Source organism: Scophthalmus maximus, chromosome 12, assembly GCF_022379125.1.
Source record: "Scophthalmus maximus strain ysfricsl-2021 chromosome 12, ASM2237912v1, whole genome shotgun sequence".
Classification (NCBI taxonomy): Eukaryota; Metazoa; Chordata; class Actinopteri; order Pleuronectiformes; family Scophthalmidae; genus Scophthalmus; species Scophthalmus maximus.
This window is the reverse complement of record NC_061526.1, coordinates 11,756,142-11,783,739: the sequence shown is the minus strand read 5'-3', so window position 1 is coordinate 11,783,739 and position 27,598 is coordinate 11,756,142. Positions and strand designations below refer to the sequence as shown.

Genomic DNA, 27,598 nt, shown 5'->3' with positions numbered 1-27,598 from the left:
GAACAGCGCTGCTCACCAACACCACACGCTCAGCAGCGGCGAGCGACGCGAGGAACATGAGCAACTCCTCGCAGTAGTCCGCAGGACCAGTCCCAAGTTTTTTTTTCAAAAGGAAGGAAGAGAAAATAAGAAAAGAAAACGGACTCGAAACCAGCACAAAACCGCCCAGACGTTCCGCTTGAAGACTCGTATCCCTTCAGTGTTGCTGGTAAGTCCGGAACTATGGAGTTATTTTGTTTCTAATCCCAGTCGGGAACTGACGGGGGAAAAAGTTTGTCCCGAGAGTCTGAGGTTTCCTCCCGACTCTAACCCCTAAAATCCATGAGGGAGCCTCGTGGCTCTGACAATACTCAAAAACACGTAAAGGTGCATAAAAGCAGTTCTGGTGTTTAGAAAAAAAAAAAGAAAGAATAGTTAAGTCATATAAAATGCTGCCTGGTTGGAGTTTAAAAGGAATGCTGTGTTTGAAGTTTAAGTAAAGTTATGTGTTAAAGTTATGTTTTAAGTTATTTGCCTCAATAACTGCCCTCATGTAATTTTTTAAGCCACAATTAGGGCCATTCACTGTTATACTTAAGAAAATAATTTTATTTGTCGTCCTCAAAGTGTGAAGGGAACGTTTCACACCGTCACACACGCGCCCCAAACAAACACGTTAAAATTGCTGCTGCTGCTGCAACGTAAACCAGTTCAGAGTTTGACATCCTCCACACTGGACAGATCTCACTGTTACGTAATGGCATCTCTTAAATTGACTTTGACACACACACACACACAGTTCGTCCTTGATCCGCAGGTGAGAGTGAATGGGAAAGAGGATCATTGGTTTTACTGGTGCAGATATGGGAGACGGGTGTCCTGTCCGCTGAGGGATGCTGCCTGGTAGTAGTGTGAGGTTGGAGCAGCTGATGATGGGATGGAGCGGACGCTGTCATTTTGGGATGAGTTCATTGGGTCGTGGGTTCAAATCCCTTTGCTATGACAATGGAAGGCACCGCAGCCTCTCTTTTTGTTGTTGCTTGTTTGTTGTTGGATCAAATCACACACACACACACACACACACACACACACACACCGACACACACACCGACAGGCGTGTTTCCTTGCTGTTGCACCTATTTGTGTTGGGTCACACTCTCAGAAGGGGAAAACGTACAAACAAAGCCCTTCCTGTTTTCCTGTCGAGGAAGGGAAAGAGGTGAAGTAAAGGCTCAGCAGGTGCTTCCAGCTACGAGGGTCTCGCCAGGGAATGGCCAGGCCCACTCTGGTGATGATGAGTTCATGGTTAGTATATTGTTGTTTTGATTTTTCACCGTGGAAAGAGTTTAATCTCTCGACGTTCTGATTGTAAATAAATACCCACTTTAAGTCATTCATTAGATATGGAAGGTGATTCAGAACCAGCCTATGTGGCGAGATGGGATCATGGCAAGTTGTTCAATAAATGACATAGAAGTTCAAGAATAAGAAATGAAACAAAATTGAAATAAAAGGCTAAAGGTGAATTAAAACACTGTGATGGGCTGGCGACCTGTCCAGGGTTGCACCCCGCCTCTCGCACAATGTCAGCTGAGATTGGCTCTAGCCCCCCAGCCCCAACTTAAGGACACCTAAATACTTGAGAAAACATATGGGACTTCATGGCTTGATGATTATTTTTCCCCATAAAAACTACTTGAACCGATTAATCGATTTCCAAAATAGTTGGCGATTAATTAATTTGACAGTTGCAGCTCTAAATATTTTTATATGAACATTAGGAAAATATGACTCGATGTGACAATTATCATCATTGGTGATGTTGTTCACCATCTTAACCTTTTTATGAGGTGATGATGTCCGGGTCGTGTTTGCATCTGGTTGTGTTGACCCCATGTGGTCAAAAAAACATTCTAATACAAGTTGACTGTCAAATACTGTAAACGGTTTGCTACTTGCAGCTATTTGAAGCTACAGTGTGTACGGTATATGAAGTTAGCCAGAGCTAACAATAATGATCATATATTTTACAATAAGTTTCATTTTGATTTTCCAGACGTTTGAAACGCAACCAAAGTCTTGCCAATCACCGTACTTGTTTTTGACTCAATGGGGCTTTCTGTTGACAAAGTTTTCCTCCAGGGTTCAGACCCCCCAAAAAACCAAATTAAAAGGTGCCACGGCAGTGTCCCCGTTGTGGTTCAGACTGTACGACGGTCTGTCGCCCTATCAAATCGCCGTGTTTCAGGCAAAGCTGTCACTGCCCTTAATGAACAAGTGCACACATGAGTAGCAACCTCAATATCAGCCATCTTCATAATCTCCATCTGCTTGATCTTTGGCATCAGGCCTCGCGTTCTGGAGTTGCCAGTGCTCCCCGAAAGAAGTTAAGACACACGCACCAGATGAGACAAAGCAGGCTTAATGAGTTAAAAATGCATGTGGGGACATATGGGCGTGCGACGCTGCGTGTGTGGACACAATGGAGATGATAATGAAGTCTTGGATTACCCCTCGTTTATTTAGTACAGCCTACAGAAGGGGAGTGGGTCAGAGGGGGGGGGGGGGGGTGTGTGTGTGTGTGTGTGTGTGTGTGTGTGTGTGTGTGTGTGTGTGTGTGTGTGTGTGTGTGTGTGTGTGTGTGTGTGTGTGTGTGTGTGTGTGTGTGTGTGTGTGTGTGCGGAAGTTGATCCTGTAAATAGTCACAGTGGAGCTGACGTCCATATTTATCATTACTTGTGGTTTACATTACTGACATTTCTATGTGTACAGTTGTTGATGGAGGTTATCATTTAAGAAAAATCAGTATCAGCACTTGGATATTTATTGTTTCTAAATATAATATAGAATAGGCTAAAAAGAAAAAAAATGAAGATATTACCATTGCCATTTAACAAAAATAGTTGTGACCTAAAATATTTTTTGTCTCATCTGTGAAACTTTTAGTCTCATTAGTTGTCTCTCAATCCAACTGTGGTCGACTGAACCCTATGAACTCAACTTATCTCACAGTCATGTGGACTATATGTTTCTATAGACCCGTTCATGTCACAGTTTTTCTTTTTTGAAAAAAGTCAGCTGTTTTGTATTCCAAGGATTGAGTACAGCTCCCAATAACTACAGAATAGCTGTAAAATCTTTATAAATGAAAACGTGTGTCAGTTTAATACTCTTCAATGTCAGGATGGACCCCCCCCCCAACCTAAAGATGCATCATCCAAGATGTGAGATAATGAATAGTGATAGTGTAAACATTAGGGCCAGTTTTATTCAGTCATTGTGGAACTGCAATCCTCCATGTGGAGGCTGGTTTATCATAAGTCTGATTCACGTTCCTGATAGCAGGTGCAGTTAAGTCGACACGTAGTTTGCAATCACCGATGTGGTCGTTTCCTGCCAGCGTAGTTTTAGATCTGCGTTTATTCAACACCTCTGTTTTCCTTTATTTCCACTGTGGTGCGACTCTGTTAAAGGGCTGAAGATCCAAGGGTGACCATGTTTCTCCCACCTCGTCTTAGCCTGGCTGAGGCTGATTAAGGTGAAAGGTGCCGCTCTTTTCAAATCTCACACACACACACACACACACACACACACACACACACACACACACACACACACACACACACACACACACACACACACACACACACACACACACACACACACACACACACACACACACACACACACACACACACACACACACACACACACACACACTAACCAGGGTTATTATGTGACAAAACAACCTGACCCCTTGACCTTTCACATCGCCTTGGCCTCTGTGAAGAGATGGGATGGGGCAAAGTGGCTGTTTTGGCTGCACAGGCTTATCGGAACTGACCCCTGATAAAGCCTGGATGTTGTATGCTTCAATTTGTAGGGGAAAGAAAACCCATGATTATTGGCAAAATCCTGTGACTCGACGTAAATCGTTTATTTGACAGATTATTTTTGAATATCACACGTCATGTGTCATTGGTAAAGGAAATGTAGGATTTAGATGATAAACTAATATGTCGACAGTCAACCTTTACATACTGGACATATTCTTCCTGTCAGTGTTCATTATGGGCGTTTTTTGGCAGCTAGACAAAAGGCAAAGAGTTTCTGTAACCGTCGGTTTCAACCCAGCACGCTCCTCTGTCAACGGTTTTTCACGTCCCAGTTCATTAATTTAATGAACGCGTGACAAGATGCATCACGGCACCGCAAGTTACAAACATGGCTCTTGAGTAACGGCTGAGGTAAAGATCAACGGTCGAGTTGGTTTGGTGGTGTGTCGCTCAGGTATGTCAAACGGCCGGACCTGTGCAGTGAAGGAAGGGATGATGTCACCGGAGTTAGTTGGCATTTGTGTGTGTGTGTGTGTGTGTGTGTGTGTGTGTGTGTGTGTGTGTGTGTGTGTGTGTGTGTGTGTGTGTGTGTGTGTGTGTGTGTGTGTGTGTGTGTGTGTGTGTGTGTGTGTGTGTGTGTGTGTGTGTGTGTGTGTGTGTGTGTGTGTGTGTGTCACTGCTGATTGACTCAGTCAACTGGTTGCTGACATCATGTAGCAGGAATTTTAAAAAAGGGGGGTGACTGAAAACGGGCCGGGCTCCACAGATGCCACAGTGCCATGATGGACCGCCGTCATTGGTGTGTTTCTGTTTGTCTGTACAGCTTCATGTGGTGATGTTCTGGAAGATATATATTTCCACGTGTAGGTCACTGGGACCCAGTAGACGGTTCATGTGATGAGTCACATGAGTACATTAATCAGCCCATTCATCCATTTCGACAGATGACAAAAATGTTTGCCAAAGAAGGATTCTGTATCTGTTTCTTGTAGTTCTTGTTAACTGTCAGAGTCACTGTTCAGATGTTCCCTGCCTATATAAATAGTTTGTTTCAAGATTTGAAATGAGGAATCGCTTTAATGTCAAGTCAGCTCAGTTTTTGCGTTCCGTTCCGTTAGCCCCATGTAACATTGAACATCTTAAGAAATCCGTATTTTGATTTTAATCAAGTTTTTAACAGTATAGTACAACAGTTTGGACCACGTTCTCATTTGTCGGACAATCACTGCTGTTTCATTCATCAGGAGAAAAGCATCAGATCAATAACCTTCCAGGATTAATCCATTCTTATTGACCGTGGGAGGGACGAAGTACTTGGAAATGGGGGGGGGTATTGCCCAAATATACAGCCTAAATATTTTGTGAGGCTATAAAAGAGCTGACATTGTATTTTCGAGAAGGCGCAGTCAGTGTGCACAAGATGTTATGGGTAAATACATGGGCGGATTGTATCTTCCGCTTGTGGGAAGGCTTGACTCCGAGGACCGTAATCATATAAAAGAGCATATATAAGAGAGCATGCAAGAGTTCGTCGGGCTTACACACCGGTAGGCCCCTTTTTTCCCGACCTGGAATCGGCCTCCATTTGGGTCCTCTGTTTGTCAAGGTAATGGAAAGCTGGGCGGGAGGCCTGATCCTGAGTCAGCACCGAGGGGGCTTTTTAAAGTCCCAGGACCGACCCGGTGGCATGTGGTGAGCCGTGGATTAGCATCAACAAATCAAAATGGGATTGGCAGGTGGCTCCCGACCATTGAAGCCTTTAAGATGGGCTTTCCTCCCACCATCTCACCTCGGAGGGACGGACCACTCCAACAAGGACAACAGGATGGAGGCCAAGAATGTTTTAATTCTGCATGAATGAGGGATAGACCATAGAAAACCACGATGAGCAATCTTGTACAGGCCCGCAGAGGACTGAACTGCTTTGGAAAAGAAAAGTTTTCCTCGTCATGTGGCGCTCACTTTTGTCAGCCAAACCGTTGAGGTATATTTCCTTTTTTTTCATTCTCTCCCACTGAATGAATGTCCCTCTTGGCACAGTGCAGCCAGCCCCCCGTCTGTAATGAAAAGGGGGGGGGAGGCCCTGATGAAACGCTCCTCCAACAGGGTAATTAAGTCCAGACACAAAGGGGCTCAGCAGGAAGAAGTTTAATAGAGGAGGAGTTAGTATTCTCTTGGGAGAGGCCACGTCCAGCAGAACCCCCTTTTGGACCGCAGGGAACTGGAAGGGGCGCAGGAGGCTCAATGGCCCTCATAGCTGGGCCACGGCCACTTCACATCGCGGGTATTTGGGATACAACCACAAAAGAAATAGCTCATCCATTTTTCTGTCTACTCAAGATATTGAATTAAATGGCTAAAAATAGAGCCTCGCTCCCTTTCATATCCCCAAAAAAAAAAATCTTCAGCGAGATTTCGTCCAACAGAATCACAATTGGAGGTGATGAAGTATAAAATCTCGCATAGAAACGAAGCAGACCATAGACAGGGTGACGCATAGAAATGGGGATAATGACAAACCTTTTTATTGTTATTTGATGGGAGTAGGTGTGTTAGGAATGAAAGCAAGAGTTCGAGAGGCATCTACTCACACTCGTCCGAGAAGTGCCGGATGGTTGGTTTGAGAAAGTGTCGAATGGAGTTCTCCCTGCTCTAACCTAGGTATGGTGTCAGGGGATGGGGGTTCAGACATCCAACAATCCGACAAGCATGTCGATGGACGCCTGAAGGCTGTCACCTGTGTGATGAACAACACAGCTGCTTCTAAATTATATATATAAAAAAAAGAAGGTAAAATTGAATAAAAGACATTGTATGAGTGGTAGAAATGTTTGGCCCTCTGGGCTCACAGGAAGCACAACAAGGCAGAGGAGGGAAAGCTGTGTGTCGAACACATGGCATCTTAAACCTTTGCTCCAGCTGTGCTTAACCTTTAGGGAATTGAATAATGACATAAATCATTCATTTTTGCTGAACCCAGCCTTATTTGTTTTGTTTACTCCGTTCCTATTCGTCCAACACACACACACACTATATGCCATATAGAGGAAAATCTGAACCACGTCACCCCTCGAACCATCTACTTTTAACTCATTGCGTAATGCGTTCTCATTTCTCCTTTCTTTTTTTCTTTTTTTTTTTGCGCTCATGCACGGGTGCTTGCATGCGGTGCCGGAGTGCCTTGGGCTGCGAGCATGCACCACGTGCAGCGTGTTGTGATGACGACTTTGTTGTTGTGGAGGTGGATGCACTCTGCTGTCTGGAATAGCGCTGATCCTCTTATATGATTACCGGCTGCGACTAGAGAGCGAGAGAGATCGAGGGAGAGAGAGGCGACCTGCATGGGGAACATGCGGACAGATGTCTCACCCCCACCCTCAACGAAACACACACAGACTGAATCTATGTTTACTCCTGGCTACAGGGAAGTTCAGAGTAGATCCGGTTTCTTTTAATAGAGTCAGAGTCTATTAAACTGCTCATTTGTGCCCAGATAAAGGAAATTCCTCTGATTTATTCAACACCTCTTCCTGGCAGGAAGTGGATTGTTTGCTGAGCATAATAGGTACTGTAGAAGAAAGGCCTCTTGTTAATTAGCTGTCAAATTTTTGTTTATATCAATACATCCCTAAGTCAGTAAATGTTAGGTTAAAGACGTGTTTCCCAAAAAAAAGATCGCTCTGCTCGACAGCCATCGTGTCATTACATTTAAGCCTGCATGCGGATGCGTGTCCCTACAGGCCAAATACCACAACCTGCTTAGAATTTCCATACGCAGTCACAGGTATAGAATCTGAATATTACACTTCACTCAAAAATTTGCACAGTCCGAGACTTCATCTCGCACTGCAACGTCCCTTTTTGAATAAAACACCGGAAACGCCATCTGATGTTAAGAAATCAATTGAGTCCATTCAGTCTGGAAATGGCAATTCTCCCGAGGGGGATAAAATCCGAAACAAAGCCTGTGTGTTGCACGGGACAAGAAATGCAGGTTAGGTAACCCAAACATGGCCAGGGTCTTTCTGTGCCTCATTTACTCAGTTAATCCTAACGTGGCTTTAGGAATATTGGAATGGCACCTGAACAAATGTCGACCGGATTTTTTGGGGAAAGTTGCAAAACTCCCACACTGCTCCGTTAGCAGAAATGCCAAAAAACAACATTGTTCATACAAGGTACAGCGTGTTCCTCGCGAGCTTCGACAATCGCGGATTGCAAAATGATCCGCAAAGAGGCTCAGCTGCATATTTGGCCCCCTGAAGAACTCCGAGAACATAATCTCCAAGTCTTCTGGATGGAAATCAGATTTACTGAAAGAACGGGAGGAGAAATGCACATTACACATGGTTGGCAGAATAGTGCCGTCATTGTCGGATGGTCCCCCCCCCCCCAGTGACCCGTGGGGAATTTGCGTGGTAGTGTTCAGTGCCACAGTGTCGGACCCCTGCCCTTTCCACCGCACCACTCTGAGTTCACCACCACTGTGAAACATGTTTTGTCTCCTTCTTCGCGTTTTTTGGCTTGGATTCTCTCGCCCTCCTCTGTGCTTGACATTTGACTGTCTGAAATGCCTTTGGTCCCTGTGGGGAGTCATACGTCTCCGCGCTCTGCCGAGGGCCCCAGCTGCACACAACTGGAGTCCTGAGCCAAAGATTTGCCCTTTTGTCCCGCGTGGCCGAGTGTGAACCTTCACGAAACGCCCTTCGTGCTGAAAAGAAGCAGAGCCATTCTGGATTGTTCCTCTCTTCTGAAGTCCTAAATATCCTCATTCTGTCTGCGTTCATGGTCTTTCAGCTCCGCAACCTTGAGAACACTTCCAAACAATACTTCAAAAAGACTTCACTGACCCCTTGGAATTCCTTTCAGACTCGATCAGGACTCGTTTGACATTTCTTGCCATCCTCTTTCCAATACAAATCAAGAGTTGCTCTACAGAATTTGATATCCGATGGGATTCTTAAAACTGTCTTATTTGTTAATTTCACTGGTTTGACCTTCTGTTTTCAAATGTGCCATTGATGGAAGGGCTTGCCTAGTTGTCTTCAACCAAACAAGGGTACAATGAAGACGTCGGCCTTTTGTGCTTCTCAGTGCTCAGTCTTTGTGCATGAGTTTGTGCCTCACAACTCTTGATATCACATCTTACATGCTCTAATTCTGGGAACATCCTTTGTTAGTATGCAGGTGTGGACGGACCAAAGATTACGGAGGTCAACTCACTTTGTTCGAATGGTGCATCTCAGTCAAACAACGCTGTAGTCAGTAGAACAGTGCTGGGTAAAACCAACATCTGGGCATCTGGTATGGTGTGACGTCACGTGTTCTGTTGTTTTTGTCACTTGGACTTATCTCTTTCCACGTCAATTTGTTTCTGCCGTGGACGCATTGGTCAAAGTCATTTCATGACACGTACAACTTGACGGCAGACACCGAAGAAAGAAGCTGTGCGCTTATTGTTCTGCTGCTCTCTACCCTATAAATATTGAGTATTTGTCTGGGAGAGCTTCCAGGATTGTTCTGGTGAGACTAGCAGGGAGGTGGGGGGATGATAAGGAAGTGGCGGTAAACCCCCCACGGTCCCTCTGTCCCATGTCATTCCATTTCATTGCGTCCTGATTGGGGAGTTCCTGGTTTGGTTTCTGAATCGGAGAAGAGAAGTGTGTGCATGCGTGTGCGTGAGTGTGCGTGCGTGCGTGCGTGTGTGTGCGCGTGCGTGCGTGCGTGCGTGCGTGTGCGTGCGTGCGTGCGTGCGTGCGTGCGTGCGTGCGTGCGTGCGTGCGTGCGTGCGTGCGTGCGTGCGTGCGTGCGCGCGCGCGCGGCAGGGAAGGTGGCAAGCTGACAAAACAATGGAGGCTTTGTGAGAGGGTACCACTGTGACCGAATTGTTGGGTGGGGGGCAGTCGGAGCTTAGCGAAGCGCAGCCACTTCATTAGTCAGGGCTCTCCTTTTGCACCTCCTCCTGCCCCCATCCATCCTCCCTCCCTCCCTCCCTGTCCTGTCCTGTCATTTCTCTCACTGCCTCTCCCTCCCTCGCTCACTCGTGGAACCACAGAGGCAGAAGCCGCTCTGGCTCAGAGTAGCGTGGTGTGGTTTTTTTGGGGGGCTCACCAGCGACCGGATGCCAGGATTCCGAGGCTGATCCGAGTTGTTTGGTGCTGTTTCCTTGTTGCCGTTCAGAGGTAAGAGTCGCCTTGCGCTGTTGTCATCATCTCTCCTGCCCCGTCCCGTGCTTGGCCACTGACTTTGCATCATCTCTCGTCTGAACTGCAGATTTGTTTGCGGGACGACCGGACGCAGCACTCCCGCACTGGCGTTTCTTTGATGAGCAGCTGAGGATGTTGTTATGAGAGCAGTTGTGGATAAGGGTTGCAATTTTATGATCAGTTTCATTCCTCACTTGCCGGTGCACGCATCAGAGGAAAATCTCCAGAGCATGTAAATACTGCCATGTAGGAGTTTCACAAAGCCATTTCGGTGGAGAATTTTAGGTTTCCTATGGGGTGTGTCAGAGGAGGATTGGGGGCGGGGGTCTGTGTTGCCTCAGCTGTGTTGAGCAAATGATCAGTGTTATTAGGATCTACGTGCTTGTGATTACTTTCTCCCCCCACCCACCCACTGCCTCCCTTTGTCAAACACACCCTCAGGGACAGTTGCGCGGCGGGGTAATCCTTCACATCCTGTGTGGGAAAGTGCAGAGAGGAGCCCTCTGACCAAATTCGTCCCATCACTTCCTCGTGGGAAAGTCTGATTGACTGAAACTCATTTTGTGTCCAGTAAAAACAACACCCTTGCTCCCCCCCCCCCCCCCCCCCCCCCCTCCGCTCTCCCAGAAGGCCGTTCGCTACATCCTGAGTGCCTGAGTTTTGCAGCTCATGTCCTGTTAAACAATCCATTTGCAATGTTCTTACACAGCTACAGTACATGGTGTTCAACTTTTTCCCATCCGATTGTCCAGAACACCCGCCAAAATGTAAATTTACGTCTCGTGGATTTGATTACACACTCATCACACAGTGAATTAGAAGAAAAGCTGCAGCCACTTGACTTTTCTGTGCTGAAATGGGAAGCTCTTTTTGACAGTAATAGAGAATACGTGGGTTGATTAAAAAGAAGAGACGCATGTCGGAAATTCGTTTAGAAGACGGAATGGACTTGATGAGAGAATCGGGGGTATGTCCTGCATGAAGCTTAAAAGTCAGTGTGTGGAACCACGGGTCATCCGCAGGGCTCTTCTCATGTCTCTCTCTCTTGTTCCGAGTCAGGAGGCTCCAGCATAGGGCTGGAACGATAAAGTGAATTTGTTACACTTTAATTATTGATTCATCTGCCAATTGTTTTATCCATTAGTCAGTGAATTATCAGGCCTAAGGCTTGTTTTAAGGTATTCATTTTACTATAAAAGAAACCAGGAGTATACTTCATTTCAGGAATTGTTTACCAGTCCTTCTTTTGCATAAAAATCACTTATTATGTTATATATATTTTTTCCAATCGTGATGGTCCCTTTTTTATTTTTCGAGGGGGAGGTGCCTTCCAGGTCACTCCCCTGGCATTTAAGATTGGACAGAAGGTAAGTATATATTAGTCAACCTCATGAGGGATGCAGGCTATTGAGCAGCAATACTTACACACACCATACCATATAAAATATGCTATATACATGATATTCCTTTACTCTGCTTTACTATTTCTATAAAAAATAGCTACACATTTCTCATCTAACTCTTGCGAGGAGAGGATTGAGGTGTTGAGTAACAATCAAGCCGTAACCAGTTAGCTTTTATCTCAACTAGTCTGGTTCTGTCCAGCTTAAGAAAATCGGCCCACCAGCACCTCCCACAAGCTCAGCAACTAAGACGTGTCCTGTTAGTTAATTCTCCTTCTAGTTTTAAATACAGTTTATTAGTTTGACTATTGCTTCTGCGCAGCATCTCCACTGCTTGTTTGGCATCTCCGAGGTGACGATAGGACTCCGGAGAGTCACCACTTCCAGCTGTTGTTTGCCAAGAAATGGTGAAAGCCAGTAACCGCCCTGTTTCCCCTCCCTACATCAAGTCTTTATGCCCAGCTAAGTTAACTGCCTCCAAAAAGGCAGAAGATTGGAATTTATTTTCTCATGAAAAAAGCACATTCCCCAAAATTCCTGCCTGTCGCATAATCGGTTGCCATGTGCATCCTGATAACTGGTGTGCAGAAACACAGCGAAGACTAAGTGGACTTCCCTTATTCGTGTTCTCTGTGAACTGCGAAGTGCGACTGACGTTTTGATATCATCCCCCCCTTTTCACACTTGTCTCTCTCCGTCTCGTCTTTCCACAGGATGAAGAAGTGAATCGGTCGTCGCAGTCATGGCTGTCCAGACTGGCATCCAGGTAAGATCATCATCATTATCCAGACTGCACGAGGGGCACTTTGATTGGTCAGAGGGGAGGATGGTGGTCCTTCAGGTTGGAGATCGAGGAGTGAAAGAGTTTCACGAAGCCGTAGCGGCATTTGGTTTGCCGATGTTGTTTCTGATCCAACGTGTATACGACGTATTGTGGTTGATATCGTTTGATCCACTTTCTGACCAATCCTGTCCATCTTTTTGGATTTTAGGCATGTGCAGCTGGACGTCATCACAAATTTTCGAAACTTTTTTCGTCGCTGAACCAGAGTCTGAGTCCGCGTTGCAGCGCCCCCTTTAGGCCAGTCGGCACCATTCTTGTGCGCGAAAGCGGCAAGTCTCTCAAAAACGGTCTGCTGTGCCGAATTGACGGAAAAACTACCCAGACGCGAGTTTATTCCGATTGAGTAAAGAACCGCAGGCATCTGTCTCCCACTCAACAGCTGTGAGGGGCCCACCTGTGTGTCGGGGCATGCCGTCTTGTTGCTGTTATGCGCGTCTGACGTTCCACCGCTCAGACCCTGAGGAGTTCCTCCTCTTCACATTTTTTTTATTTTTTTTTGAGAGTGGAATGTTAAAACATTTTTTTTGTTTCCCGTCCACTCCCAGCAACCAGAGTGCGAACCATCCCTAAATCCAAAACAACAAACGTATCGTGTTACAGATTTGTCACATGGCAGCGCCGCGGAGAGAGAGGGCTTTTCCCTCTGTCATCTGGCTCTGATCATTCTGGCCCCCCCCCACCCAGTCAAGGAGGCCGTGGATATTCAAAATATGTATCTCGGCGCTGAGCCCACGTAACATGTGGCAGGAAACCTGTCGCACTGCTGGCGATGAGACGGCGAGGCTGCAAATGTTCTCCTCAGAGTTTGTTGACTGACAGTGGTCGGATGCTGCAGCTTCGCCCGCATTGGATCGCTTCATGACGTTGCGTTGATCGGAAGGTTTGAACGCGGCAGGCAACGGTTACATTAGCTTTTATGGGTCAGGTGATTTAAAAATAAACAAAACATACTTATAAATGGAAAAACCCTTCACGGGTTAAATTTTCTTTTTCTTTCTTTTTTGTTTTTTAAAGAAAAAATCATGTTTTTAAACACGTGCAGCTTCCTACTCAATACCAGAGGTGGTATTCAAAAATTTACCGTGATTTTTTCTCCTTTTTTTTGACATGCTATTGCGTGCTATGAGAGGGGGTACCCTGTGAGGATATCGATCCGACTGTGGCGACGCTGCAGAGGCCGTGACGCTGCAGCTACACTTCCAAAGCTTCGCTCGGAGCTTCACTGCCCACGTAGAGCAACGGTCACATTCAATAAACCGGGCAACACTGTGACCGCTCAGTTCACCCATGTTGAAAACGAAGGCGCTCGTGGGTATGCACGAGTGGCATATGCACACTTCTACTAGTGCAACGCGGGCCGTTGTAAGGTTTGATGTGCACAGGTCTCGTTCACGCGCCCTGATGTCATAGCAAAGTTCAGAAACATTTTCTTGATGAATGCTCAAAACCTTGTCACTTTGTAGCTTCCCAGTATTTTTGATGTAACCGATGGGAAATGGAGTTTCTAGTTCAGTATCACATATAGAAAGCAGAAAACAGAAGTAATATAAATATGTGGGGTTAGGGAGGCATTGTTTCCTGCGTGTATATTGCGTATGCATCACGTTTAAGAAGAAATCTACACACTGTGCAAGATGTACAGTAGGGTTTGTTTGTTTTTGTCCCCTGAAGAGGAGGAGGACTGCGTAGTTACCATGAGAAGAGATGACTATACGGACAGGAAGGAGCACATTGCTTTACAAGTGATCCCTTGGAGGAGCCGTTCTGCTCCCACAGCGCATCACCGCATTCCCTCACCGATGCCAAGGCGACGTTAGAAGGACTGAGTGGCTCCAGTAGTGTTGGAAAAGAGCAATGTGACCCTGTTAGTTCCAAACCAATAAGCCCCCGTGCTCTGGGATGAGACTTCAGGGTCAAAGGTTGGACAGCCAGACCATGGGAAGTTTAAAAAAAAAAAGGCAAAGTAATTTGAAAGATGGGTACTTAAAAAAAAAAAAAAAAATGTAATAAAGAATTGTTATGGTGTCATATGGTGAAATGTTACTCGTGTAACTGAACATCCGACAGAGCTGTTGTGTTGTTGTTTTTTCATTCGCCTTAGGGGCATCATGTACATGAATCACTGTCGCGGCGTGAAACAAAAGAGGCTCTGTAGTAGTGTGAAAAACAAATGACACAGTCATGAGAAAAGCTTATGTACTGAAGACATTTCAAGATAAGCGGTGGAAGTAATAGTCACGAGGTGAGGTGATGATATTACAAGGAAAGGGAAATGTGAAACAATATATTTCCTTTTTTTTTTTTTTTAATTTCAACACTGGATTCAAATGATCGTCTTTTCCCCTCCACCTTCCTGCTATTGAATATTGTTTCAGGGACTTGAGTCTCCCTCGCTATAAGTGGCTCGGGGGTTAAGAGCATCAGATAAGCTCCTAAAGCGTAAACGGTTACACAGGCTCAAACCCTGCTTTATAATCTCAGCAGGTTGTATTTCTTTGCCGGATTACCAATACACATTCCTGTGCCCAATAAGGAGAGAGTTGGTGTAAGGAAGGAGAGATTAACTGAGAACGCCCCCATGCAGATTTTTTAAAATCGACATCATTAGTCTGCTTTTAAAACCCGAACGCTCGCCGTGAACCCGAACCTCGGATCAGGTGACACAGTATGAGGCGGGAATATCCTCCTCCTCTGATCGGTCGTCTTTTTCTAATCCGCGTCGTTTATTACGTAACTTGTGGATGTTACTCTACGCTGCCTTAGTTTCCTCATTAGCTGGATGACGAGAAAAAGGGCACATATGCTGTTGTGGAGCCGCTGCCGAGCACTGCAGGCTGGTCCGGCCCCTTCTGAACAGTGTGACGTAACATATTTGTGAGTGGATGGATCATCTCTTTTGATGTGAGCTCATCTTTTCTTTTTTCTTCGGTTAAGAAGATCAGATGTCTGTGTGTGTGTGTGTGTGTGTGTGTGTGTGTGTGTGTGTGTGTGTGTGTGTGTGTGTGTGTGTGTGTGTGTGTGTGTGTGTGTGTGTGTGTGTGTGTGTGTGTGTGTGTGTGTGTGTGTGTGTGTGTGTGTGTGTGTGTGTGTGTGTGTGTTCTGACCAATCTCACGTCTGATGGGGTCAAGTGAGGGATTTAATAAAAGCGATGACGTCCATATTGACGTCTGTTCCGAACGATTGCTTGTTTTTCCCTTAATCCTAACACTCGGCCAATTTAAGGCTCTTCGGGGGCTGCTGGCGACACCTGACCCAACAATGGATTTGCTAGATCATGAAAACGAGCTTGTCTGAAGTTGAATGTTAAAGGGGCACATGAGGGATAAAAAGTCAGGAGATCTCCGCCGCTGCTGCTTTGTTTTGACCATCCTTTTGTTTCCGTCTGTGTTTTGTGACCGAAGAGCTTAAAAGTCAATGTTTTGTCGTGGGTTTTTTTTTGTTGAAAATCCCCTCTTTGGAGTGGTAGGTTTAAGGTTAAGAGTTACTGCCAAATTGTAAATGATCGGAACAACTCCCTGTGTGAGCTTTGGCCACAAAGTCCAACAATCCTCCAACATACTTAAAGCTTGATCCAGTGCAGTTCATTAAAGCGATATCACAACAATAGTCAAATACACACACACACACACACACACACACACACACACACACACACACACACACACACACACACACACACACACACAAAGCACTCTATCCACTGCTGTTGGGGCAGCTCAGAGCAGCATCAGCAGCAGCACATTTACTGTATAACGGCCCCTTTGTTGACTGTCTAGGAGGTTTCCTGTTTGTACGCGGAACGAAACATGATTCATTTTCGAGGGCCTTAATAAGACTCGGCCTTGTCCAAAGCCCAGTAACCCCCAGAGGCCAGCGGACGCAGTGTCCCTTTTCATTGCTCGATGACGTGTGATGGACACAAAGATCCAAGGCTGTATCTTAAACAGATGTCGACGCGCCGGCCCGGGCGGGAGCGCCATAAGTGAGTTATGTAATGTCCGGACAAGTCGCGGCGGTGCACAACATCTGCTGCTGGTTTTTCGATCATTCCTCCTCCCCGCTGTCTGGGAACAATCAGAAAGGTTAAAAATAAAACAAGATTAATCTATTTGGTAAATATGTGTTAGATGCTTTTGTTTCCTTTTAGGAAAACGCAGATGCCTTTTCATTATACATCTATCTAGAGCTTGCTTTCAGACACGCACTGTTGTCCTGACATTTCCCTGAAATCTTCTGGAGGGGGTATGTGAGAACGCAAATTTTGCCCTGGATATTTTCCAGAACCTATCCTGCCAGCACTCTTGTAAAATTTCCGGAAAAAGATCTTTCACAGCGGCGTTATCGCCATGTTCCGCCTCCCGCACAATCTACCCAGACACCACAGAATGCTCTGGAAACGTTGCTGTTGGTGTGAACTCGTCGGACTCGGACAATCCCCTGCTGCGTTCGTCATATGCGAAAAGGCAAACTCCGGGAAAATTGTCCAGACCCAATTCTCATGTCTAAGAAACGGCTTGGATGAAGGTGTTTGAGAGCCAACAACTTGGGTTATTTTAAATCTAGATGAAATTGCCTGCCATGAGTGGAGTTGTCCCTTATTTCGTCCTTGTTTGTCCCCTAAAAGAAAATCCAACTCAATAATAATCTCATTAATGTGCACGGTGGCTGTGAGACCAAGAGCTGCTGGGGTTAGATGGGATTATTGTCCGTCTCTCCTTCATACCAAAGACTTGCTGATGTGTCAGCGCGAAATACAGCGCAAGTAAGAGAGAGAGAGAGAGAGAGAGAAGGGAACGGGAGGGAGATGGATATGAAGGGACATCGGTGTCAAGAGCCTGGATGAGCAGCTCGCTCCGGGCACTGAGGACCCGGACTGTGAACTGTAACCGTTTGAGCGGCCGAGTGCAACAGTGAGGCAGAATCCACTCAACTCTTCTTTGAGTGTACATGCAAAAGAAAATGTAACAATGCACATGGCTGGCAAAGATAAGATAAAACCCCAGTGGTCACCTTACGGAGTTGCGGCGCGTGCTCCGAGCTGAAGCGTAGAAGGGAACTGTGCCGCGACGCTTCCTCTGTGCATGGATTGGTCCTGCGAATCACCCACTATAGTGCAAGGCTGAATGGTAGAGCTAGAGTATGATCATGCTTCAATATGACGCGTTGGCCTGTGGGGGAACTGCTAACCTATATTCAGGGTTTAGAAGGAATCCATAGCATGGTATTCTCCGGATATGGGTTACGTCTTTCACAAACAAACTGTGTGGAAACGATCGGGCTCCTCTATCAACGCCTCGCTCAAGTGATCATTTTTCTTTTGGGCTCGTCTAATTAACAAAAGCAAGTGTACAGATATGAGTGTCTCATCTGTCTCTGACGAAAAAAGCTAAAAAAAAAAAAAAGATGAGCTAATTCCCTTTAAAGTTGATGTTAGTTAACACCGTGATTCAGTGAGGGAAGTCAGATCTCAGATCAGGCAGATGTGTCGACAAGTGGGCAGCCAAACGCTGATCAGTCGGAGCAGCCTTCCAGGCTCTGCGTTCGAGTCATACACGGAGACGATGTAGACCGCATTAATTGTATAACCCTCAGAGCTCTTGGCGTTTGCGGCTCCAACTTAATTCTGTGTCGTCAGCTCTTGACTAGAATCGAGGAAGGCGTTAACGAACGAGAGCGTTTGTCCACCAAAGTTCAGCCCTTTTAACTTTGCTTCATTCAACGCAGATCAGGAAAAAAATCTGAAATTCAATCTTCCTTCCACGTCTCATCGTCCCCCTCCAGGTGTGGTTCGGCGAGAAGTTTGATGCCCCCTTGCTGAGCCCCAGGAGCCCTCGCAGCCCGTTGGCACAGCGGCACGGCCCCGGCCTCGCGGACGTCTTCCAGTACGACCAGTGGCTGGCGGTGCGGCATGAAGCCACCCTGGTGCCCATGCAGGAGGATCTGGCCATCTGGCTCACGGGCATGCTGGGTAAGTGCTGATTGCTGGTCTCATAGCCTCCCCCCCCCCCCCCCCCCCCCCTACCGATTAGGGAGTAAAAAGGTTTCGATACTGATATATCAGCCGATATATATTTATTTAAAAATAAATAAACAATTGCAATGATTCCAAAGATGTCATCAAAGAAATTAAAGTAATATTTTATAAGTTGATATTTTACACTTCATAGATAAACTTGAATAGATAGTCAAATACATAGAACTTGAAGCGAGAAAATATATTTTTTTCCTCACGTAAAACAATAACATTGTTAATTCTGTGAAATAAAAGTGTTCATATCGGCAAACATTAACATATGTCTGTACGGCTCATTTGGGCCGATATTTTTTTTTTAGGCCAGCTGATAAATCGGTCGGGCGCTAATATCATACGTTACTGGCTACGTACAGTACAGCAGAGTAAATGTGTCCAAACCTATGAATCAACACGTGACATTTTGCCCGCCGACACTCGACCGCCCCCCCCCGTCCCCCCCGAGGCTAGGAAAATAACAAAGCACAATTGACATCGGTCTCCCATGTAATTGGATTTGGATGCTGCCGTTTCCAACTGGAACCTTCGCAAACCGCATAAACGGGAGTGGAACAAAATCCCTGATTTCATCTTGTCGCCGTCATTATACTGACATCTTTTGTCCCCTGTGATACAATGGTCCGGTGAGGAAATTGAAGCTGACTCTATTGTTGACTTTTTAGAAGATGACATTCAGTTTTTTTTCTCATGAAGAATGTGGGCAGGTACTTAACATTCGCTAGAGTTATTGACCGTGACCGCGATGACCTGCATCCGACATTTTCACCGATCGGTTCGTCAGTCCTCGGGGTCCCGGGTGCTGCAGAAACAGGTGGCGTGCGGCGGATCAAGTTTCAGTCCCCTCTGGCTCGGCTGTTGTTTTTTGGGAAAAGAATTTACTTTTGTGGAGCGATCTTGGTCGCTTAGTGTTTATGGCCATTGTGGAATTTGTTCCCTGTGTGAATCAAGTCCGACCCAGTGGCCTTTTGTTGAGTTTCCTAGGGCGGTGATTTACAATAAGAGGTCGTGGGAGCGACGTGAGTCCTTGAGGAGTTGGTAGGGTAGTCCTCTGCTGAACAGCAAATGCGGAGGGTTTTTTGTGAATTGCTACAACAAAAGACACTATAGTGTTTATAAAAAAACTAAAACGGTTTATAGATATTGTGAAGAAGGCTGGAATTGTATTTATTTTGTACTGCAGACGTCAAGTTTGCAGATGTGGATGCTCAAAGATCATTTCGCGTTTCCATTTTGTCCAGGGGAGGAGGTGAGAGCGGAGTTCTTTATGGAGGAGCTGAACAACGGCGTGAAGCTCTGCCAGCTTATCGGCGTGTTGCAGACCAAGATTGCCCAGAGCTGCCCCTCCGCGCTCGGCAAGGTGAGTCAGACGGGGCGGCGACGGAAATAGCCTCGGCCGCTCGTCCGAAGGGGCAGCAATCGTGCTCTCACCTGGATCGGGTGGCGGGAGCTCTGCCGGTCACGATGTGGACAAATCCCAGCCTGAATTATAATGCTTCGCAATAGAATATAGTTTTTCAGCCATACCTCTTGGTGTGATTTGTTCTAATGATACACGACAGACCGGGCTGTGTTTGCACTGCTGAACCCATCCGGCTGGACGTCTGTCAGCAAATGTGACGCACGAAATTCCCAGTGAGAAATGTCAGCTAGAAGCAGTGATGACCTGAAAATCACAAGTTAGGAGCACAAAATGATAAATCCTCTTACGTTACTATGTACTGTATAATCTCTGAACAGTAACTGGGGTCCGTGGTAATAATTGTCCACGATGCGCGTGCGTTTCTCCCAGCAGCTGTTCCCCACACGGAAGGTGGCCTGTAAGCGGGACGCCTCCCCGGGCTCCTTCTTCGCCCGCGACAACACGGCCAACTTCCTGGCCTGGTGTCGATACATCGGTGTGGAGGAGACCTACCTGTTTGAGTCAGAGGGCCTGGGTAAGTACTGGGGCGCGGACATTTAAAAATAAATGAATAAATATGACACAATAATGGCTAAAAAAACATCAACTGCAGATACTAGATGCCAGATGATGCTTGACCTGTAGATCAGTTAAAAATTCCGAGGCATCATCAAAAACTAGTATTCATCCGCTGTGTTCAAGGAAACTTGAAACGTTAACCTGTGTCTGACTAAATCGACAACATTGGTCAGTTTTTGATGGATTCGACGTGGCAGCCCCTTTTGCTGTTTATGAAAGTCATGAATTTCTGCTGCTCGTGTTGTGCAAGAACCAACCGTAACTCATCGAAGTGCTTTTCCTGGCAAAGAATTCATTCTGCTCCGACTCTACCTCTTAAACGACCAGATAAAAAAAAAAAAATCTCCAACTGCTACAAAGCTCGACTCGTGTCTTACCCAAGAAAGCGCATTTCTGCTTTCTACCGAAGACTGAAGTGTCTTAAATCAGAGTCTTACACCTGCTTTTTGAATTCCCAAAGTGCAGAAATGGAATCACAATGAGTTTTCCCTGCATGTGCCTGGCCACCGTCACACCGCTGAATACCTAAGGGTTTGCACCTACTGGAAAAATTACTCTGTTTTTTTCCCCCTCTTAGTACTTTACCGAGCAATGAGCATCAGTCAAGTCAAACATATTTTTTGTGTAAACCCCGTGGGCCAAAAAGAAGCTGAGAATAAGTGAAAAGTGCAGTTCTGTGCGGAGACGGAGCAAAAACTGAAGGAATGCCTTTTAAATTTCTTCTATCTGCACACAACGCGTATGGCGTATTTATCCAAACTGTAGCTCGGCAGCATGCCGGACGATAAGCAGGGTCAACAGACTAGACCTCCGCCGTAAGCCGCTAATAACTTTACAGAGCGGAATCTGCTGTTATAAGTCTCCCTTGTTAATGGTTTAATAGGATCTGCTGCGGCGAGCAATCCCCCCTGAGCGCTCTGTATGGGGGATCACTTCATCACAACTAATGGCCCCTCCAAAAAAAAAAAAGAGATAAGCCATACGTCTGTAGATTTAAAGATTGGGATGTACTCATGCAGCCTTTCCTGTCCTTAAATATATATATATTTGTAGTTTAATTAATATCCTGTGGTGCCCTTTTTAAAGTTGCTCCCTTTGTCCCAAACCTCTGTCCCGTTCTGCATGAATCACCCAAGTTCTCCTCGGGGGATAATCGTGCTGAGAATGTCACGTTGAAAAAAAAAAATCGAACACGTGCATGTTGTTGTTGCGCCTCATCTAAAAGTTTTTCATCTATTTTCTGCCTCAGTGCTGCACAAGGAGCCTCGGCAGGTCTGCCTCTGTCTGCTGCAGATTGGCCGCATCGTCTCCAAGTAAGTCTGCCTGAAGAAAAAAAAACAACGTAGGCGATGGTTTTTATTAATGTTAAACATTGTCATTGCCCAGAGGGTGCTCATGTGAATGCCCCCCCCCCCCCCCCCCCCCCCCCCCCACCCTCCGCGCTGCGTCCCTCAGGTACGGCGTGGAGCCTCCCGTGCTGGTGAAGCTGGAGAAGGAGATCGAGCTGGAGGAGACCCTGCTGCTGACGAAGGAGCCCCCACCGGCAGTCAAAACCTTTAGCGTGTGCTGCCAGCACGGCGGCCTCTACCAGCCCGGGGTAAGTCCTGACTCTCGACTTGAACAAATGAAGAAGAAATGACCCCCTCCATATAAAAAACAAAAAAAACAAAACACAAAACAGACAGAATATGAAAACTTTCACCTGGAGGCAGGAAGTGTGGCCTCTTCTTACTGCCCACAAACACTAGTCACATTGATGAGCTGTCCTAGCCTCAGTCTAGATGATGGCGTTGAACTGCTGTTGGCGCGCAATTAATAAACCCCCGTTCCCCCCCTCCCCGCCATCACCTCAGCGATGTCAAAGGCATCGCAGCTGATCACGTCGTCGTCACGTAGGTGGTACATGTGCGACCCAGTTGAAGCCCAAGCCATGATGGCAAGGCAGGCGGGCGGTTTCCTTGCCGCTTCACCGCTGCGGCCCCTGAAGGGTCCGTGACGCACATCATCAGCGGACCACGTGGCGCTCTGCCCCGTGACTCGCCGCCGTCACGCGTCAACTCCGGGGCCGCAGATTTAATGCGTCGTCATGCAGCCATGAGCTTAGCCTCGACTGACTGCGGTTTTGATACTTTCTAAACTATTACTGATGGACAATGTGATTCTTGTTGAGGGGGGGGGGGGGTTATTCCCTCATCCAGTTCAGTGGGTAAATCAAGGATCTCACTCGTTGGGGTGGGGGGGGGGTATTCCCAGAGGAGACAGCCGGGCTAAAAATAACTGCACTCGCTGAAGTGGAAGGCAGTTTGGGGGGAAAAAAAGCATCCACCAACTCGTATATATTTATTCACAAGCGTATTTCCCCATAAACTCAGAAGTTGCAACACATGAGCAGCTTACATAACGAATGACTTTTAATGTCACTCATTGTTCAGTCCCGTGCGACCTCATTGCGCTGTCGGACGCGTTTCATTTTGTGAGAGAAAATGGAGGAACGCGTCGGGTCGCGTTGACTCACCCGCGGCTGTAATTACATTATCGCTCGCACACACAACAAGCGAGCAGGCCTGCCGCTGAATGTGGAGCCTCGTTCCCGCCGTCATCTGAGGGGACACATTACGCAAAAAAATTTGCGTCTTAAATGTGCTTGTGGGCTAATGAAATCATGATACGTCATCTGTTTATAAATCACAATCACCACAGCTGCCGGTGAGTGGAGGAGCTCCGATGCGGTCGCCCTTATGCTTCTCCTATTGTGCCTTGCAGGAGCACGGCATGGATGACCCGCCCTGCAACTGCTCCAACAGGGTGTCCATTGAGTACCTGTCCGAGGGACGCTACCGGCTGGGAGACAAGACCATCTTTATCCGGGTGAGAGCTGCGCACGCACGCACGCACGCACGCACACACACAACCATCCCATTCAGATGCAGCAGCCCAGTCACGTCGCAGCTTTCGAGCGACACAAAAGATATTCAGTAGAAATTTAAATTCAACGTGAAACAAGTGAGAATAAGTCTCGAAAGCAGCAAAGCAGGATCAGTGGAAATGTACAAAGACAAAGTGTAAGAAGTGTTTGAAAGTTGTGAAGGACTAAATGGACGGATAGAACAGATTTGGATGCGTGATCTGAATGAATAATGATAATAATACATCAAATTTATACATTTATTCTAAATGCTCAAAGACGCTCTTCAGGGAGGTGCTGGAATGTAGCGCAACAGTGACCGCCCACTTTTTTCTCCAGTTCTGGAGTGAATTTCCCATTCATTCAATTTACTCCATTGACGTTTCATAAAATCCTTCTATAAAATATATACATGAATTAATCGTTACCGTAAAACATTTAATTCGGAGCATCCCATTTTTGGAAAAAATGCATCACTAGTCGACGCGAAGTTCGCGGGATGTAGTAAGCGTTTCAATGGCGACAGTGATCTCCACCAATCAGAGACGTTGATGTTACACTTTAGGATTGAATAAAACAAGGTTGTTGTCATACAAACTTGTGGCTCCCACAGGTTCGTATACCATCTTATCACGACCTCGCAGCTCGTCGCAGGTCTTCATTGGATTGTTTACTACATGATGGATAACAATCAAAATGTCAATGGAGAATATGGACTGGATTTTTCACTTCCGGAACCTCACTGTTGCGTTCTATAAAGTCGGCTATTCTGTGGTTTACTCTGACCTTTTGACCTCTCAGCGCTGACAGTACTGCCAAGCAGAAAAAAGGAATTTCCCAGCCGGCGTCACCGGAGGAGCATAACATTTCGAGGACTTGACAATTTGCAAGATAAACTGCGTTGAATCTGTATTGGACTGAAACCTAATGGACGATGTCTGAACAGCAGCGGCACATTGTCCTGAAGTCCTTTTGGCACACGTAGTATTAGTAGAGTATTAGTGTAGTGCAGCGTGTACACTACACGGCTATAAATACTGTGTTTACATCCCATTAAAGTGCGTAGTGGGGATGCTCATCACAGGCTGCTGCCAGTGCGTGTGTGAGCTGGCAGAAGTCTTCATGACTTTCCCTGCGGCTGTGATTGGTACACATGTAAGCTCGTTACCCAATGGCGCCGCGTGGCGCTGGATGGTTACATTATAATCGACACTGTCGTCTACCGGGTCGGGCTCATTTATAGCTCTGCGGAGAATAATCAGGGGTATTTCAAGGAATGTGTCACTGTTAATTTTTTATTTGTGATTTGTCGTCCCTCCTCAGATGCTTCACGGCAAACATGTGATGGTCCGCGTGGGGGGCGGCTGGGACACGCTGCGGGGTTTCCTGACCAAGTACGACCCCCTGCGAGTGCTGCAGTTCACCACCCTGGAGCAGAAGATCCTGGCCTTCCAGAAAGGCCCCCCCGGCCTGGGGGGCCACCATGGCGGCGGGCCACCCCCTCCCCCTCCTCCGGACATGGACCCGCTTGCCGCCGTCAACGACCTCATCTCCTCCTCGTCCTCTTCTTCTTCCTCCACCTCCGCCTCATCGTCAGCCTCCCTCTCCGGCCCGGCCTGTAAGCAGACGCCCGTTGTTGCGGCGGCGGGTCAGATGGGTCGGTTCCACGGCGCCTCACCTGCCGGCACGCCCACTCTGCCCAGGAGAGGTGCTGCGGCGGCGGCCAAGAAGAACCTCCAGATGACGCCGTCCTCCCCCAGGAAGCCCACCCAGCTGCCGCTGCCCATCGCCCCCAAAGGTTCCTCGTCTTTGCCCTCCACGCCCGTGGGAAGCTCCAAACTGTCTCCCAGCTCGGGATGTCCTCCTCGCAGAGCTTTGACTCCGTCAGCAGCTCCGTCGCCCTTCGCCACGGATCCAACTCCTGCCCCCAACCTGAAGCTCCGACCGGCGCCACGCAGCGCCACCCCTCAGCCCAGGAGCCCCGTCTGCCCCGAGCCGTCCTCCAAATGCCCCAAACCCTCCAGCCCCTGCAGCTCACCCACCGCCACTGTGCCTCGCCCCGTCACCGCACCGTCACGGGTCCCAGCCCCTAAAGATGCCCGGCCCCCATCGGGCACCAGCCAGCGGCCTCGCCTTGCACAGCGCCGTCCCGGCTCCCCGGCCTCGCGCCTCCGCCTGGAGGCAGCCAGGCGAGTACGCACGGCCACGCGGGCTGCCGCTGCAACAAATTCAAGAGCAGCGATGCCACAGCCCCCCGCCACCAGCTCACGGACAGCCCCCCCAGCGCTGCCAAAACCTACCTGCTCCCTGCCAAAAGGCAAAGAAGTCACAGCCAAAGCCAAGGGGCCGGCCCCAACAAAGGCTGCCGCCCCTCCTCGAGGCACCGCTGCTGCCCCCGGGCGGGTCCCGGGGGTCAACACCAGCCCCTCTCCCTCCAGCAGAGCCAATCAGAAAACACCAGCCACAGTGCAGACGACCGGGCGGAAACAAGCGTCTGCAACTCGCCCCGCCATCGGAAAGTCAACTTCAAAACCGGACCCAGCTCCGGGACGCGCCCCGGTCCCGCAGAAATCCAGCCCCAACGTGAGGGCTGTGCAAGCCGAGCCCAGCGTACGCAGAAAGACCCCGCAGTGCAAGGGCAAGAACGAGGACCCTTATTTTGAAATGAACAGTAAGAGGTGGCAGAGGACGTGAACCCGGACTTTACCAAAAACCACAAGGGGCTGGTGACGCAGATTCTCATCACAAACCAGCCCTTGTTTGAAACAAACATATATATAAATGTTACTAATTGTAAGCTTTTCCTTTTTGACCATTTGTTTGGTCTGCAAATTCATTTTTCTTCCTTTTTTTGGTTGATGATTCTGTGTTATTTAATAGTCTTTTATTTTTGTAATTTTAAATCCAAAAGGGTCAAAGATGTCATGCTCTGTTCGTTTCGTCTCTGTGATGAATTAACGTTTTTGTTGTTGTTTTTGTTTTTGACAGCTCCGCTCCATTTACCAGATCTAACATGGAAACTTGCACAATGTTTACATTTCCACCGTATACGTCACGCGAACAGCCGCTACAGTTCATTTGTCTGAACTGACTTTTCTAGAAGAACAAAGGATGGAGTTTTGTAGAAGAATCATGTTCAAACGTTAACCTCAAAGCTTTTTGGAGTTTTATTTAGCTCAAGACGAGGGCAGAGCCATGAATCAAACGCACTTAGGTTCTTTTGTTTTTTTAAAGATAAAAGATGCGTGTCCTATTTTCTCCAACATGTTACCGAACCTTGTGGTCGTAGTTTTGTTCGTGCAGTGACGCAAACTGGAACACAAATCATGCTTTCTGATTTATTTTTGTCATCCTCTCTCTCCCCAGTGAGAACAGGCATTCCACTGGCGGATGGTTGGATGTGATACTTTTTGACGGATTTTTTGTACAAACCATACCGAGGCGGGGCGTCGGGTCTCAACCCCTCTTCCTGTCGCGTGCCTTCGTCAGAAATCTCTCTCTTGTTTCTGAGCGGCATTAGAATGTATTAGATGATGGGGATGGGCGGGGGGTGTTAATGGTTTTTACTGATGATGAAAATTGCACAGTGTGTACGAGCACTCACTACTTTGGTTTCTCCGATGAACTACTGATCAAACGCCTCTTTCTGTCTTTCTTTCTCTCGAGGCCCCTCCAGCGGCCAAACTCATTTTAAAGCTGATCTACTCGTGTGTAGACTTGTTTTTTTGTTTTTCAAATGGTTTCTAAATGTTTGTGTGTGTGCGTATTAAAAATCTAGTTTTCTATGTGGTGTTTGTGTATGTATGCGTGTTTGCGCGTGTGTGTGTATATATACAGTATATTATCAGTGAGGCTTTTCTTTTTTCTCGTTTGGCACTTTACAGAAACCTTTGTTTGTCACAATTTGAATGTTGATTCTGTCGATTGTGTCTCTTGCTCCTTTGTCATTTTGATTAATAAATGGACAAGTGTTTTAAAAAAGCAAAAATCACCTTGGCTCCATTGACTGTCTTTATTAAACACGTTTTTTTCTTTCTCTCAGTTGCACTCTGCTCCAAATATTTTTGAGGATTTGTTTTCTCTAAAGCTTTAAAATTCTCTTACCCTGGATACTTAGTCCTCGAAGTATTGTGAGTATGGTGCTGAGCAGTTTGCAGAAATGTGGAATGATCTGCCATTATGCCTGACATTATAAGCCATACCTGCAAGTTAAATTTGACATACAGTATATATACTGTATTGTACTTCCTTTTTTTTAAAGCACCTAACTAAGAGTAGAAATATACCAAAATAAAGGAAGAGTAAATGAAACAAAAGTTTAGCGGTTTAAACAATTACTTAATTTATATACATTATCACATAAGAGGTTTTAAGGAGGTGGTCAGTGGGATGCTGATTTCTATGCATTTCATTAA

At 46.8% G+C, this 27,598-nt stretch overlaps 1 protein-coding gene across 4 annotated transcripts; it reads left to right on the top strand.

Annotated features, from left to right (window-relative positions):
* The first annotated feature begins 33 nt into the window (after positions 1–33).
* gas2l3 (growth arrest-specific 2 like 3) lies at positions 34–27,174 on the top strand. 4 transcript variants are annotated; one of them, XM_035617726.1, is made up of 10 exons: positions 9,846–9,997; positions 10,089–10,253; positions 12,138–12,190; positions 18,051–18,237; positions 19,539–19,657; positions 20,090–20,234; positions 21,528–21,591; positions 21,734–21,875; positions 23,042–23,146; positions 24,507–27,174. In XM_035617726.1, exons 3-10 carry the CDS (start codon positions 12,167–12,169, stop codon positions 25,875–25,877), a joined length of 2,157 nt encoding a protein of 718 aa, XP_035473619.1. In that variant the 5' UTR covers positions 9,846–9,997; positions 10,089–10,253; positions 12,138–12,166; the 3' UTR covers positions 25,878–27,174. The 4 variants fall into 4 exon arrangements, with proteins under 4 accessions (XP_035473628.1, XP_035473599.1, XP_035473619.1 ...); XM_035617735.2 differs by lacking the exons at positions 9,846–9,997; positions 10,089–10,253 and adding an exon at positions 34–208 and having other exon boundaries at positions 20,093–20,234; XM_035617706.2 differs by lacking the exons at positions 9,846–9,997; positions 10,089–10,253 and adding an exon at positions 34–208.
* The last annotated feature ends 424 nt before the right edge of the window (positions 27,175–27,598 follow it).

What these genes read in the sequence shown, in the direction of transcription:
- gas2l3 (XM_035617706.2), top strand. Translation starts at nt 12,167, where the DNA reads ATGGCTGTCCAGACTGGCATCCAG. An exon ending in CTGTCCAGACTGGCATCCAG is followed by an intron (nt 12,191 to 18,050) that starts GTAAGATCATCA and finishes GTCCCCCTCCAG; the next exon opens with GTGTGGTTCGGCGAGAAGTT. An exon ending in ATTGGCCGCATCGTCTCCAA is followed by an intron (nt 21,592 to 21,733) that starts GTAAGTCTGCCT and finishes TGCGTCCCTCAG; the next exon opens with GTACGGCGTGGAGCCTCCCG.